Raw genomic sequence first — 16,551 nt, 5'->3', positions numbered from 1 at the left:
AGTAAATTAACTAGTTTTATTCAACCTAAATAAATACTTTGAATGAACGATTCTTTCAATCAATGTAGTTTTTCAGTTGAATAAAACTAGTTCAATTGCTTTTTAGGGAGATCTGACAAGACACTTTTAACAGTGTAATATAAAATTTCATTGGAAATTGGAAAAAAAAAGTACTGTATATATAAATATGTACAGATATAAGTAATAGCACAATCACAGTCCTATTTAGAGACTTGCTCTGATGCTGAAGGACCAATTTACGCTGTATACTCTGTAAAAATGGCTCTTCAGGTCTAAATAGCTGATGGGGAGAGAGAGAGAGAGAGAGAGAGAGAGAATGGGAGGTGTATGAATGTGTCCTGGGGTTCAGCATAGAGAAAGACTGTATTGTCTCAGATGACTACCGAAATAGGCCACACTATAAATTATGGTCTATCACTCAGAGAGGCGGGTCTGACCATTCAGACAAATCCCAGGTGGTCAACAGAGGCATCTATAGTAAACAGTTTCCAGCAAACCAACAGATACAGCAGAGGAAGTGGTAAAACACCCAAATGAAAATCCATGACCGAAACTGAAATGACCCACGAAGCTGAAAACCACAACTGAAATCCAATAGAATGTGCTCTTTAATGCATCATTTACCGTTTGGTTCATGCTGTAGAATTAAATTAATAATGCTGAAAGTTCTTCAGAACTGCTAATCATCATGTTGGGAAAGAAAACTGATCGAACAATAAATAGTAAATATTAAAATGTTAAAAATATTGATTTTTACTACTTCCTGTTTTCCCACAGGCATCTAAAGCTGATTTACAGAGCACCTCTGCTAAAATGATGGAAAACACTGCTGTTTTTAATATGTAACACGTTGATGTGGTCTAGCAGTTGCATCTAGCAGTGTGAAGTTTCTCCAGCAGCGGGCGCTACGAGCTCAGAAGTCTCTTGGTGTTTGTTATTTAGAGAAGAAACAGCCATGAACCCACACCAGCAGGATCTGACAAACAGGACGTAATGAAGTTCACTACTGAAAGATGTTGACTTAGTCAGTATGTTTTATGTCATTTCAATGAAAGAATTCCATTAAATGAAGTTAATGCTGAAAAGCATGTAAGTTAAAGAACGTACAGATTGCAGCTGCAGAGAATCATGTTTGAGTGTTTTACTGTTTACCTGCTGCTGCTCAAACTGTTCGAACACATTTGTGCTGACCAGCGCAGGACAAACAGCATATTTAATCACTATATTTCTTTTTTAGTTTCATTTAAATGACCGGTTAACTTATTTTACCTTCTGCTTTTTTGTCTGAACATTTTCAACGACAAAAATTTTGGTGCATTCCTGTTAAAAAAGTATTTATTTATTTATTTATTTATTTAAGTAACCAGACTGTCTTAAAATTTAGATTTAATAATAAAATAAATATAAAAATAAAATATTGTTCTTGTAACTTCTCTGTAAAAACGTCTCATCAGATCAGCGTAAAAAAATGTCATGTAGAAGTAAATTAACTAGTTTTATTCAACCTAAATAAATAATTTGAATAAACGATTCTTTTAATCAAAGTAATTTTTTGAGTTGAATAAAACTCAGTTGAATTTTTAGGTTGATCTGATGAGCCACTTTTATACAGTGTTAATATTTCATTCAATTATCTTTATCAAACTTAATTTTCCTCAATTTGTTTTGAAGAGTTTGATGTTGTAGGTAAACACTGCTAAAGTTTTAAAACGTACCAGTCCATACAGTCCATAGACGGATACTAGACTTTATTAACAGCCCATTTTGAATTCATGGTTTTTGTGATGTCATGAAACACATTTGCACATATATGAAAATATTCAGCTTATAGCAGTTTAGCTCCACCTACTCACAGTGAAGTTATGAGGAGTGTTTCAGCCCAGACTGCTTCTTTAATTAAGACCACAATACAGGAGAGCCAATCAGAACAGAGCTCATTTACATTATATCAATCTTAAAGGTACAGCCACAAAAACAGCCTAATTATAAGAGATAAATAGATGTTGGAATACGATGAACCTGACAGTGCTATCAAACTTCTACACACTCAGGCCTGAGTGCTGCCAGATATTTCAGTCTTAGCTGTAACCAGCGCTAACAAAAGCATGTTGAAATTTTATATTAATTAGCCATATTTTTGTCAGTTTCTGACAATGAAACAAGCAGAAAGAGGTCAGAAGTGCAGACCTCTTGAGCAGAATGTAAAATGGATTGAAATGTAATTCATTATATAACTAATTATATCATTAATTATGTAATTATGCTTCAATAGTATAGCAAAACAACAGCCGGGTGATCATTATGGCTCGACCCTGCTGACAAAGGCCTGCAGAACTGAACAGAAAACGGATTCACGAAAGCTTTCTTAAGAAAAACTTGTGGAGATTCTTAAGACAAACACTAAGAAGTTCATAAGAATGTTCTTAATTGCAATTCTCAAAACAAACTGAACAGGTTCTCAAATATCTTATTACAGTCTTAAGATTGTCTTTAAGAGAATCTTCATTGTTTTCTTACGTAGGCTACGTTGCATTTTACCACATACCATAAACGACATCTGATACATTTTGAATTTGCATTAATTAATATTTTGGTTATTTTAATTCCGCTCAGAGGAGCAAAAATGGAGGAAAAACTTCAAACCAAGCTTTTTAAAAAATGAGCAAACAAGAACTGGAGGTTATGGTGGAAGAAACAGCCAACAGGAAAAAAATCCTCATTGGAAAATATGATAATCGTGGGGTGATGTATGAGGACGAGGAGCAGCAGATGAAGTGTCCCCGATAAATTTAGACGCTGACCTTGTCAACTTACACCCTAAGACAAGTGTGAGCCTATGTAAAGTTATAAAAAACATTTAAGAACATAATATTTTCAAGAATACCACTTGTTCTTAGAATTACTCTTACGAAAATAGTTAAGAAAAGTAAATAAGATTCTTAAGATGTTATTTGAAGAATAATACTTTCTCATAACTTTTTTTTAAGAATGAAGTTAAGAAAAAACACACATTTAAGAAGATTTGCACTTTTGTGAATCTGGCCCCTGATGGTTTAAACAAAATCATCATCTTTGTTAATTTGCTCACGTGACACAAACCTCATTCTGTGATTTTACAAACAATTTCTCACTGCTTTGTTAAACCCTTACAGCTGGCGAGCACAAAGTTTTATTACACCGTTATAATCTAAGAATAGCTCAGCCAGTTTGCATTGAGGCCCCTATAGTTACTGAATAATAAGGTTTAGTATGTAATAAGCCTGGGATTAAAAAAAGGGTTAAAAAACAAACAACAGCCAAAGTATTTCTTTCTATTTCTACACATTTAAGAACACTTTCTGGGGGGCTGGCTTAATGGAGGTCTGATGAGGACAGCGTCCCTGCTGAGAGGCATACGGGTCTAAAGTAGTTGTGTTTTTTGGGCGTGGGGAGGGGGCCTCGACCTGCACTTTGCTACGCCAGTTTGGATGTTTTGGAAAGGTGTCTATTCAATACACTGATGGTCCTGAAAAAGGCTTAGTGCACAGTAGGATACGGCACTCAGGGACTTGTTGTTTTTTAGATATAAAGCATTTACTCCAATTTCTTTCTGAAAGTTATGAAGCTGGAGACAATCAATCCCCCCATGAAATCACTTATGTGAATGAGGCTGGCTTCAATTTGCCCAAAAGATGCCAGCAGGGATGTAATGTAATAGGAAAAAAGGCCACAGTAGGCACTGCAGGCCGGGTGGAGTGGGGGTTGGGGGAGGTGCCAGTATCACTGTGTGTGGAGCAATATCATCCAGTAGATTGCTGTTACACAAAACTCCCAAACCAGGCCATTCGGTACAGAGTGTCTAATTTCATTCTTGGATGACCTCTGTGGAGAGATTCTGCCTGAGGAAACGGGGCAGGTGAGGCCAAACATGCAAACATATGTGATTGCATGGGACAATGTGGCATCTCACCATTCCCACACAATCACAGAGTGGTTTTCAGCCTGTCCAACACTCTTTAAAGTATAGGTGCCAATAAAGGTTCTATGAAGCCATGCCACGGTTCCCTAAAGAACCTTTCAGCAGATGTTTCTGAGATGCAAAGCAGCTCATAGACCTGACTTGTTACCAGAGTTATTATAGTTTAAATTTTTTTATTAGTTTTTTTTATTTAATTTTTCATTTTGATTTTTTCAGTTTCAGTTCGTTTTAAGGGTTTAATTAATTCATTAATTATTTTCTGAAAGTAACAGTTTTTATTTAGTTTCAGTTTCAGTTTTTAGGATTATAATGAACACATCTATGGCATGTGCCCTTCCCCTAAAATCATAGCGTGGATGAAGCCCCACGAGGACAGCTGGTGAGAGAAGAACAGTGAGGGAGTGGTGGACGGTGTGTGAGTCCCTAGTGAGTCCCTACCAAGTCCCTCCTGGGCACCGCCCCTGCTCCGCAGCTTGGCCATCTGGGTTGACCGTAAGGCAAATTAAAGTGACCTCACTGTGGGACCAGAGGCAGCGCCCAGGAGGCAGGGCTCAGCGGATGGGCGCATGATATAGCATCATTTTACAGGGAGATTCACTTGAAAGAGGCCCCGAATATTCTATTGTAACTCCCATTAGGATGAAGCAATCTGTACCAGAACAATGTGCTACATACTTTGACGTCTGTGTAATTGATCGCATTACATGCAATGCTAGAAGTGATCTTCGTTTTCTACCAGACACATTTCGGCGTGGCGCTCCATGTTCCTGAACGTGTCGGCAAGCATAATGGGGAGGTTAAACATTGCGACGGCTGTCTGGCGCCTACCTCATCGCTCCAACGCAGGGGCATCCCAGCTTGTTTAAAGCTCCATATACTGAGAAGCACATTGCACGTTGTTTCATCCTAGAGAGAGTTATTAAAGAATATTCTGGGCCTCTTTTGAGTGAATCTCCCTGTATAAGGGTAGAACAACATTAAAACAACAGTTGACTGAGCTCAGCTTTTCTTATGCAGTGATTCTATTTTGTTTTAGTTTGTTTTGCAGTGGATATTATTGTTTTGATTTACTTTTAAAACTGACGTCTTAATTTTTATTACAGCTAAGCATTTTTTCACTGCTAGTTTTGTTTTAGTAATAGTTTTAATTAACTATAATATCCTGTCTGTGAGAGACTGATTGACTGACCGACTAACTAACTCACTCACATTTAGCAGTCTGAAGATTATCCACAAGGGGCACTATTAGCACTCAAATAACATGCAAAAAGAGGGTATTAGAGTTATTATTCAGTTATTATAAAAACAACCATACAAAACAAGCTGTGAAATTGTAGTGAAAGTACAGATTTAAACGTCCATCTAGGAGATGGTCTTCCGTAGTTCTTATAGTTATTGTTGTCTTGTTTTACAGAAAGAAAAAAAAACTGAAACAAAACAGTCATTGCAAATAGGGTTAAAAATCAAAAATTAAAGCTGCTTTTTTATATTGACCTTAAAGGGGTGACAATGTGGTTAAACCTACACTGTTATTAATAAAGGTTCTGTGCAGGTACATTTTTTGTTCATCAAGGTACAAACAATGTAAATGTTCCCTCAAAGGTACAACAGTGGTTTTAAGGCCTGATTGTGAACCTTAAAGAAGTTTTTCCAGGTGAAAAGTTCGTATTTGTATCTTTTCATAACCGAATGTTTTAAAACAGAACAGTAAAATAAAAGCCTGGAGACGAGACGGGGTGTGTGGAGTCAGTACAGCTTAGAACATATCATTTCAGTGGATTATGGTACAGTTATGTTCTCTGACTAAAGGTACTGAGATGTACCCTTGAGGGTCCCACCCCAGTGACAAGAGGGGAACTGCCCCAGTGACAGTTTACCACCTTTCTGAGTGTATATGGCTCATAGGTATCTATACTCTTAAAAGAGCACTCAAAGAACCCTTTGCATGTTAAATGGTTCTTTGCATCATGAAAGAGTTAGAATGTGTCGTATATGGTTCTGTATAGACCTCTTTTGGAAAGTGTTCTATATAGCACACAAAATGTTCTTCTATTGTTACAATGTCAAGCTTGTAACAATAGAAGAACCCTTTTGGGCTATATGGAAACTTTTTTAAAAAGGTTCTATACAGAACCATCCACAGCACATTCTCCTTCAGTCTGAAGAACCCTTTCCTAAGGCAAAGAACCCTTTAATCATGCAAAGCGTTCTTTGAGTGTGCATGGTTTTTACATAGAACCATTTTCTTAATAAAGAACCTTTGAAGAATCATCTTTAATAGTGCACCTTTATAGTTATATTATTTATATAGCCATAAAAATTAGTTGATCTGCATCTACAAAATAATCTGTAGTAGTTACTAATACTAATAAGTATAAAAATTAACAACTGAAAAATAAGCGTATGGGGTTAAGGGGCAAAAATGTTGAAAATAGACGTATGTTTATCTCGGCATGTCTGTCTGACATCTCTTCATGGATGGCAGCTCACCACCTGAAGCTCAATCCTAGCAAGACTGAGCTGCTTTTCATCCCTGCAACTACAGGTCCTCATCATGATCTCGCCATCTCATTCGAGAACTCCCTGATTGTTCCGTCTATAGAGGCAAGAAGTCTTGGTGTGATGCTGGATGGCCAGTTATCGTTCTCCGCTCATACCGCGAACCCTAACTCGGTCATGCAGGTTTCTCCTGCACAACATCCGGAGGATCCGACCCTTTCTCACTCGAGAGGCCACCCAGGTGCTAGTGCAGTCTCTTATCATCTCAAGGCTTGACTACTGCAACTCGCTCTTGGCTGGTCTACCCTATGCAGGCCATCAAGCCTCACCAACTCATCCAGAATGCAGCAGCACGGCTCGTCTTCAATCTCCCCAAGTTCAGCCACGTCACACCACTGCTGCGCTCCCTTCACTGGCTTCCTGTAGCTGCACGCATCAGATTTGAAACCCTAATGCTGGCCTACAAAGCCAAAATGGACCAGCCCCTCCCTACTTGATGGCAATGGTCAAATCTCGAACTGTACCACGAGCCCTTTGAACTTCGAGCACAGCTCACATTGACCCGCCATCCTTCAAGATGCGTGGAAGACAAGCATTGAGACTGTTCTCTGTGCTGGCGCCCAGGTGGTGGAACGAACTCCCACTGGCTGTCCGAACAGCAGAGTCTTTAAACGCAGACTGAAGACGCATCTCTTTGTACAGCACTTAAATGACCACTGAGTTAGGTATTCATTGTAATGTATTGTACTGCAGTTATGTATTGTGTTGTATTGTATTGCACTGCTGTGGTGACTTGTTGTTTCTAGCAGTATCTGAGCTCAGGACTGACTTTCTCTCTAACCTATTGGTAACTGGCAAAGATACTTTCTCTAGATAGACAAAGCACTTTTTGTAAGTCGCTCTGGATAAGAGCGTCTGCTAAATGCTGTAAATGTAAATGTAATAGTTTACCCTTTAACCCTTTATGGTCGACACAAAAAACTCCTTCTGCTGTATAAGCTACTCCTCCCCTTTAAGAACATGATCTAACAAAGCTGTAGGTTTTGATTCTGTTTTTCACAAACAGCCACTCCAAGCAAGAAAACACATGAATATATACTTCACACTCCATTTAGTGCATCCAACAATAAAGCCAGCATGGAGCTTGACAGGAAGTGATACAATGATAGGAAACACAGTAGCTCACAGAAAGTTCCACTCGCCAACCATTATGGGAGCAGATTTAATCAGTCAAAGGAGACAAACAGACAGACACTGAATGGATCACTATGAAGGGTTTGAGAGGGTTAGGAATCAAGGCAGCACAGCGGTGGCTTTATGAATTATTATTAGTTATTGATCGTACTGTACTGTGGTGGAGATGTGTATGCGGCGGGCTCCGGGTGTGGGGAACTGTCGGGAGTTGATGTAAGAGACCTTCCTCAGCGCCGTGTTCACCTGCTCCAAATCCTCCCCCTCCATCACCAGCACGGACTGAGCCGGGTTAAAGTGGAACTGAGAGAGAAACAGAGGACGAGACACTCAATGCATATTAAGCCCCATTAGAGCTGGAAGAGTTTTATCAGAAGAGGTGCGGTAATGTCGTTTGTAAGGGATTTGATTCTTCTGGGATAAAATATTTGTGTAATATTCCCCAAATTACCCCAAATAGCCCAGACTTAACTGCGTTAAGATTAAAACCAAACAGACAAACATCAAACAAACAGCGAAAACCTGTGAGAGGTTCTTTCAAGATGTTTCGTTTTCATTCACCCTCTGATAGGGCCATCAGAAAAAATGTTCAACTTGGCGATAAAGGAACTGTGTCATGTCAGACTCCAGTTTAGCAGCCTTGTGTTAATCAGCTATTATGAACTGACGATGCAAAAACAAAACCAAAATCAACTGTATTTTTTTTTTGTCTCAAATGATTTTGAATAATTTCACTGTAATGTCACATTTTAAGCAGAAAAGTGGACGAGAAATGTCTTTATGCAATGCATGGGCTAAAATAATGGTGTTAAGACATTTCAAGATGTTAGAGTCTTATATGCAGACGTGTGCAAAAGTTTGAGCGCCCCGATCGAATGAGATCTAGTTGATTTTCTAAGTAAAAATAAGTGAACACCTCCTCTACAGAGAAGTTATGGCACATTTTATGTGATATATTTTACTTTTTCATGTTAAATTTATGTTAAATTCAACAACAAATAAATAAATAATTAAATAAAACATCATATTTAAGTATGTTCTCTGTAGAGGATCTTAGAAAATCAACAAATAATGTTCAAACATTTGCATAAGACTGTAGTTTCTTCGCCCTGCGATGGACTGGCGACCTGTCCAGGGTGTATCCTACCTTCTGCCCAATGACCCGCGTGACTCAGAAGGATAAGCGGTTTAGAAAATGTGTGTGTGTGATTTCTTCCTGCTTATTTGCTAGAACTGAAACTGAATCTGTGAAACAAAACAGTGATTCTTACTGTAGTTTTACTGGGTCTTTAAGCAGCAGGTTTGGGCTAGAATGCTATGAAGGCTGTGTACTAAAATGTGTCTGGGCTTAATGTGTAAGTTTATTAGAAATTCTGTGAGTTGTTGGCGTGACGGCCAAACGTTTTCTGCGTCCTTGAAAATTTCCTGTTTTAATGGGTGACATTACAGTGAAATTAATGAGTGTTCATACTTCATACCTTGTTACTCCATATAATGATTATGAGATTATGAGATATTGTTGTCTTGTACTTCAGAGTTTGTGCCTCACACTTGCTTTTTGAGGCACAGAAGAGACTGTAAGTTTCTTTAAACAGTAATCTCATCATGAGAAATATTAGATGCACTGATTGGATTTAAAATCATTTCACTTGCTCAGATCTCTCGTGTGGAGTTGTGACTGTACGGAGGGGTGTGTGTGTGTATTAAACAGTCCCTCCTGAGAGCGTTTGGCAGCTGCGCCAGAGTTACACAAAAGAAGGAACAGGAAAAGAGCTTAAAATGACTGAACAGGAGAGAAAGAAAGAAAGAAAGAAAGATGAATCGATACACAGAGAGGAAACAGACACATGAAGCCTCAAGCTCCTCTACTGATCTCCCTCTCTCTCTCTCTCTCTCTCTCTCTCTTTCTCTCTCTCTCTGTGTCTCTCTGATGTCTGCTCTCATCCGATCTTAAAATCTTTCCTCGAGACTCGGAATATAAAAGAACAAAAGCCACCAAGAGAAAATGGAAAACTGTGCCTGAAGAAAGTCCCAGTGTCTCTTTCTTTCTCCGTCTCTTTCTTCTCCACTTCTCTCTACAGTGACTTTTATCTCTGGATATGCTTATATGCATACTAATTACTGACTGTATTTTATATAGGGGTGTGTATATATACATGTACTTTTTTACACACACACACACACACACACACACACACACAGACACACACACACATATATATATATACGTGTGTACATAATATATATATATATATATATACGTGTATTTTTTTTCTCTGAAGGAAGATTTTTATTAATAGAGCTGTTGAATTAATAGACATGTTGAAACTTTGCTGTGGGGATTTGATTGCATTCAACCACTAGAGCATTAGTGAGATCAGGTTGGATTGGCTGGTTAGTTCTGAATCACTTCAGCTCATCCCAAAGGTACTGGTTGGGGCTCCACCACTCCAGATAACACAGCTCCACAGCTGGGGAGCTTTAAACCCCTCTAGCCGATGCTTGGCATTGGGCATGGTGATCTGAGGCTCATGTGTGGCCGCTCCAGAGCATCCCATTCTATTGATCAGTGCTTTTCTATGGAGCTCATAAAAGCTGAGTGTGTGCAAATGAATGCCTGTGCCAGCAATGAGTGAATGAATCTTAAAGTAGATGAATTCACTCATTATAAGGGGATATTTTTGGATATATAGTGTATATAGTGTATTATATACATATATAAAAAAGAGAAAAACTTCCTTGTCTTTTCTTTACATTATTTTAAGATGCTATGCCATTTACACTGTATTCATATTTCATGGCAAATGGATCAGCAGAAGTGGTGCAAATGAATGATCTTGTTACATGAACTTACACTGAAAGTTAAGAATGTTTTTCGTTCTCCTGGAAAGTTATGAGATTTTTTCCAACAGCAACAACATAAATAGTACATATGAAAGATAATGTATATTTTTATCATACGTAGGTACTTACATATCGCTGTTGTCAGAGGAAAACCTTGTATCTCCAAAATGGTAACTTTACAGGAGAAGGAAAAAACCTACTTTACTTTTAATGTAAGTCAATGGGACCAGAACGTTGTCCAAGTAATTTTGGACCATTTCTTTTGGTCCATTCATCATGAAAACAATGTAAAGGCCAACACGCATTTTCAAATTATGTCAAAAAAAGATACAAGGTTTTCTTCCGACAGCAGCGATATCCATAATACATATGGGACAGACGTATGGCATGTCCCGACATTGAACAAAAACAAGTGCACGTGTGTGTATGTCTGTGTGTGTAAAAATACCTTTATGCCCTTGTCCATGCTCTCCAGTGAGGTGATGTCCAGTCCCTCTTTGCAGGCCTGTAGGCAGGAAATCACCTTCTGACTCTCGATCTTCCCCGGCCTCAGCGTCAGGCCGGACAGGCTGCCACGGAAATGCTGTGTAAACCGGGCCTTAGATACCTCACCTCCTAAACACACACACACACACACACACACACACACACACACACACACACATTCATAAAGATTTAAACCCATTAAACTGTAAGGGTCTGTATGTAGCCCACCCTTTGTCACTCTCATAACCACAGAACTTACACTTTAGTCTAACAGTCTAAAGATCATTACTGCAGTATTAAGCCTACAATTTAAGAGGTTAAATATTTTATGATATCTTAAAATATTTGATGAACATGCTCTGACGAGAGCATATGTAGCGCCACCTACAGTTTTTCACAACTGTTCACACACTAAATCGGAAACCTATACCAAATCTGCCTTCCACTCAGTTTGCAAATCACCCTTACCTGGTTAATACCTAGAACTTAGACTTTGAATAGCAGTGATTTTCAACTGGAAATGTGTTTTCATTGTTGTGCCTAATGTATAGAACTATGTGTGGTTAAAAAGTGGCTCATCAGATCAGCCTAGAAAATTCCCTTCATGTGGTAACAAGTAAATGAACTGGTTTTCAACCTAAATAAATACTTTGAACAGTCTCTTTCAATCAATGTAGTTTTTATTTTTTATTTTTACCTGACTTTCTCCCCAATTTAGTCGTCTCCAATTCCACCCGCTAGTTAGGACTCCCCCAATCACACGGTGCTATCAACGCTAGGAGGGTGAAGGCTCCGAGACCTGTGAAGCGCCACCGCTTCTATTCGAACTGCCGCTCACGCAACGTCACTGGACAGCCGAACGCGCTCGGAGGAAAGCGCCAACCGCCAGATCTGTTACGTCAGCTAACAGACGCCTGCGCTGACTAGCATCGCGCTGAGTGATGGGGGGAGAAGGAGGGTCTATCCTACCCGCCCAGAGAGAGCGAGGCCAGTTGTGCTCTCTCGGACTCCCGGCTACGGATGGCTGTAGCACCACCAGGGCTCGAACTCGCGATCTCCTGATGATAGGGCCAACGCTTAGACGGTTGCGCCACTCGGGAGCCCAGTGTAGTTTTTTAAGTTGAATGAAACTAGTTAAACCGCTCGTTACCATATGAAGGTTGCACTGACGAGCCGTTTTTACAGCCTACATAAGCCTGAAATGAATCATATAATTGTTAACTGTGTTGAAATTGTGGAACAGTGTTGCAAACCACAATAGTAACTCTACCGTACTGACTCTAAAACAGACTTGCTGCTCTAATTTCATTACATCGCTCACAGTGACAGTGTCCTTCACTCTTCACTGCTGAGAGAGGTGTATTACCTTTCCTCTATTCTCCCTCATTCCTCCTTTAAACGTCTTTTCTCTGTCCATTCTCTTCTGTCAATCCCTCAGAGTTGATCAGAGTTCAATAAAATCATATATTTTCTCTCTCTCTCTCTCTCTCTCTCTCTCTCTGATGTTATATGCACTCTCAAACACAAAGAGATGAGAGGCTTGAGTGAGTGCTTTATCAAGGGCTATTTAAAGAGGCTTAACTGTCCTTTAGAGCGGAGTCTGTGCTGCTCTCTGCACTCGTTTCTCTATTAGAGGTGGTAATCTTTTCTTCCAGCCACCTTCTTGCCCACCCAACCATCCGCATTACAAAAGCACAGCTGTCACAGCTGCACAACACCAAGACTCCTGACCACACATAAACGCATTCCTTATTTAAATCTAACAACCTGTTCGGTTCAACAAAAGGTAAATTCACCGAACACAGATTGTTATTGACAGATCAACAGGCAGGGCTGCAGTGGGACGTGTTTTCGGTCCTGGAGTTACATGACGCTGATGTGTCAGCCAGTACCAGATTAACACCATCAGGCTGAATTTCTCAGGCTGATGTTAGCATCTAATTTGAATCTCCATTCCACCTTAAATAGTGCACGCGCTAGCTACCTCTACTTGCTAGCACCCATACAGGCATCTGAATGTAACTGCTACATCATTTAGGGGGAAACGGGACATGAGAATAATCTAATATCTATCCAGGTGGGGGCTCGTTTAACCCCTCACATGACCAGGCAAGTTTATTTATATAGCACCTCATTCAAAGTGCTTTCAAATAAGAAAATACGGAGACATTTAAAAAGTGAAGTGAGGGAGAGTAGAAATGAAAATGTCATGCTTTCGGGTTCTCCTCCCTTGCCTAACACTCTCCAGGACTCCATTTCCCATGATTCCAATCCCGATGATGTCGCTCCTTCCACCAATCACACACATCTGCCTCGTTCTCAGTCACCCGAGTATTAACGCAACTCACCTGTGTTTGTTTGCCTCGGACTTTAAAAGGACTCCGGTTTGTCCTCCTCATTTTGAGGTATTGCCATTCACTGGTTTACTGAGCGTTTCTTTACTGTGTTTCCTGACTTGTGTTTTTGAACTGTGCCTGTTTTTAGATATTGCTCTTTTGTGTTTGCCCTTTTGCTCTGGTTGCTTGTATTTTTGTATTTTCCGGTTTTTGACTTTTTGCCTGGCTTTTTGGATTCTGATTTTGGATTTGCCCTGAGTCTGTCTTTTCATCTGACTGTTCTCTCATTAAATCAACTCCTGTTTTTAAGATCTGCGAGCGTCTTTCTGTTCTTGAGTAGCGTTACAGAAAAACGTGATGAAAACATGATTAAAATACTACATTTAACAGAGAAAATCATTAATTAAAAACTCAAGTTGTAAATTAAATTAGATATAATTAAGTGCTGTTATATGAGGGAGAATTGCTAGAAAACCTTACAGTGATTTAAACTGAGCTGAAAGCTGCTAAAATAGGAACAGATTTACAGATTTAACACTTGGGCAATGTTAAAAGAGGGAGTCATATCAGTTTCACTGATTTATTTATTTATTTTACTTATTTTACTTAAATGCACATATTTATAGGTCTGGTAATATTAAAAGCCTTTTTTTTCATTTTTAGATTTACAGTAAATTTCTGGTTACTGAGTTGCATTACTTTGACAGCTGTTATATACAAATACAAGAGATTACTGTACTTTAATTAGTTTATTACTGTAAGTGTAGAGCAGAATAACAACTATATCATGGTAATCTTGTGGTGCAGGGGACTATGAAGTCACAATATACAGTTATTTTAGTGTTATTTATTATTAATATGGTACAGTCAATGACTCTGAAAGTAGCCAGAATGCAGTCATTCTGCAGTCAAGTGTTCCACAGTGTATGACTGATATTGAAATTTACCAAAATTTCCACTTGGGGATTTATCTACTCTACCATTCCAATGTTTAGGATCACTTGTCATATTAATAATTTTAGTCATTTATGTAAACTACTAATTTATTCTTTTTAAATACTAGACCAGATGTTTTATTCAATATTTCAAATATTGTGTAAATACCAAAAAATATTATAAAGTAAATGAATATATTGTAATTATTCACATTTTTTGCTAGGTTACATGAAAAAAGGTGCTGTTTAAATTTGATTGATTCAAATTAGTCTCACATGAATGAAATACTTTATGTTTCCAAAGTCACACCACATTTCATTCTAACCCCACCCTGTCACCACCCTCTGACCTTGCCAGCAGGCCCCAACAGTGAGCTGGACATCTATCTGAGAGGAGTGGATCGGCCAATCATCCGTCACCAGGTAGGGGTCATACGTCACACCATCCACATATAGGGTGACCACTGGAAACTCTACGTTAATGACATAGTAGTGCCACTCCTTATCACAGATCTGAGAGAGAGAGAGAGAGAGAGAGAGAGAGAACATTACACAACAGGACACAATGACAGTAACAACATGATAATATCTATTAGCAGGTCTTGCTATTACATTATCATTAGGTGAATTGGAAGAGTATTACTACTACCAGGTTCAGCCAATTATAAAAGGCCATTCACTCCACAATTATTACTGTCAGACTGTAAAACTACACACACTGCAGATTCATACTGGATTAAAATTACTCCACAATTATTACTGTCAGACTGTAAAACTACACACACTGCAGATTCACACTGGATTAAAATCACTCCACAATTATTACTGTCAGACTGTAAAACTACACACACTGCAGATTCATACCGGATTAAAATCACTCCACAATTATTACTGTCAGACTGTAAAACTACACACACTGCAGATTCATACCGGATTAAAATCACTCCACAATTATTACTGTCAGACTGTAAAACTACACACACTGCAGATTCATACTGGATTAAAATCACTCCACAATTATTACTGTCAGACTGTAAAACTACACACACTGCAGATTCATACTGGATTAAAATCACTCCACAATTATTACTGTCAGACTGTAAAACTACACACACTGCAGATTCATACTGGATTAAAATCGCTCCACAATTATTACTGTCAGACTGTAAAACTACACACACTGCAGATTCATACTGGATTAAAATCCCTCCACAATTATTACTGTCAGACTGTAAAACTACACACTGCAGATTCATACTGGATTAAAATCCCTCCACAGTAACTACTGCGGAGATGGAGAGAGGGGATTGTTGCTATTTCTTCAACCAAAGACAGATCAAAGATCTGAATGTGTGGAAGAGCACATTACCAACCCAGAGCAGAGCATTTCCAGCAGAATTGTTAAACTAAATCTTTTGCTGCCCTTGAATCTAGCATCAGCGCTCCTATGGTGAGTGATTTAGCAGCCAGGCGATGCTGGAGAAGCCAGCCAACATGAGACCCCCGAATACCAGTGGGCATTTCCCATGCTGGCTGTTATGATCAATAATAACTTCAATTTCTAAGCATTAAAAAAGTTTCTCTATTCCAAACAGTGTGGGCTACACTGAGATGCAGAGTGTTTGCTGATGTGCTGGCTGGCCTGAATATCTGTTGACCTGACCTGGAAAAGAGGACAAAACTGGCAAGTGATTTAAACATTTCTAAGTTTGGAGCTGAAAGATACAGAAAATTCAACAAGCGTCCAACTGAGAGTGTTTCACGCCGAGTTTATAGAGTTTCTGATCAGAGTGTGACACATACCGCATCAGCAGTGTGTGATATAAACCACCACACCAGGGTCATGCATTTAAGGCTCCTCCAGCTGAGCCTGTCCTCCTCCTAACAGTCATAAGCTAATGATATTCGATTAATCTTCCCTTAGCCTCACAGTGTACACACCTCGAAACCCCTCATTTTACATTTAATCACTATTAGCTAATTGAAATAATTGGAGAAATTGTGCTGAAAGTGCAGATTCAACACTTTCAATCCACACCAGATCTTGTTTTGCATAAATAAAAGTAGTCTTTACATTTGTTGCCACATTTTTGGCATTTTTAAAAATGCTAAAGGATACAGCAAAATGGCAATAATAAGCAATAATATATTAAAATACATTAATTTCCTTAGATTTATGCGTGTGTGGCAATATTGCCCTCATTCATTTGCATATTGTGTAGGTCCCATGTGTCAAACATAAGGCCCATGGGCAAAGCCAGGCCCATGGCACAATCCTATT

General features: G+C 38.9%; 1 protein-coding gene across 1 annotated transcript in view; it reads right to left on the bottom strand.

The window, feature by feature from the left end:
- LOC118826664 (calsyntenin-2) overlaps positions 1 to 16,551 on the bottom strand; it is a 166,289-nt gene that overhangs the window by 27,337 nt on the left and 122,401 nt on the right. Inside the window, exons 9-11 of the mRNA XM_036597697.1 lie at positions 14,621 to 14,783; positions 10,962 to 11,128; positions 7,824 to 7,972 (exon numbers count right to left, since the gene is read on the bottom strand). Coding sequence (XP_036453590.1) covers positions 7,824 to 7,972; positions 10,962 to 11,128; positions 14,621 to 14,783 — 479 coding nt within the window. The remainder of the gene's footprint in view (positions 1 to 7,823; positions 7,973 to 10,961; positions 11,129 to 14,620; positions 14,784 to 16,551) is intronic.

Source organism: Colossoma macropomum, unplaced genomic scaffold (assembly GCF_904425465.1).
Source record: "Colossoma macropomum unplaced genomic scaffold, Colossoma_macropomum, whole genome shotgun sequence".
Lineage (NCBI taxonomy): Eukaryota > Metazoa > Chordata > Actinopteri > Characiformes > Serrasalmidae > Colossoma > Colossoma macropomum.
This window is presented reverse-complemented; position numbering and strand designations above follow the sequence as displayed.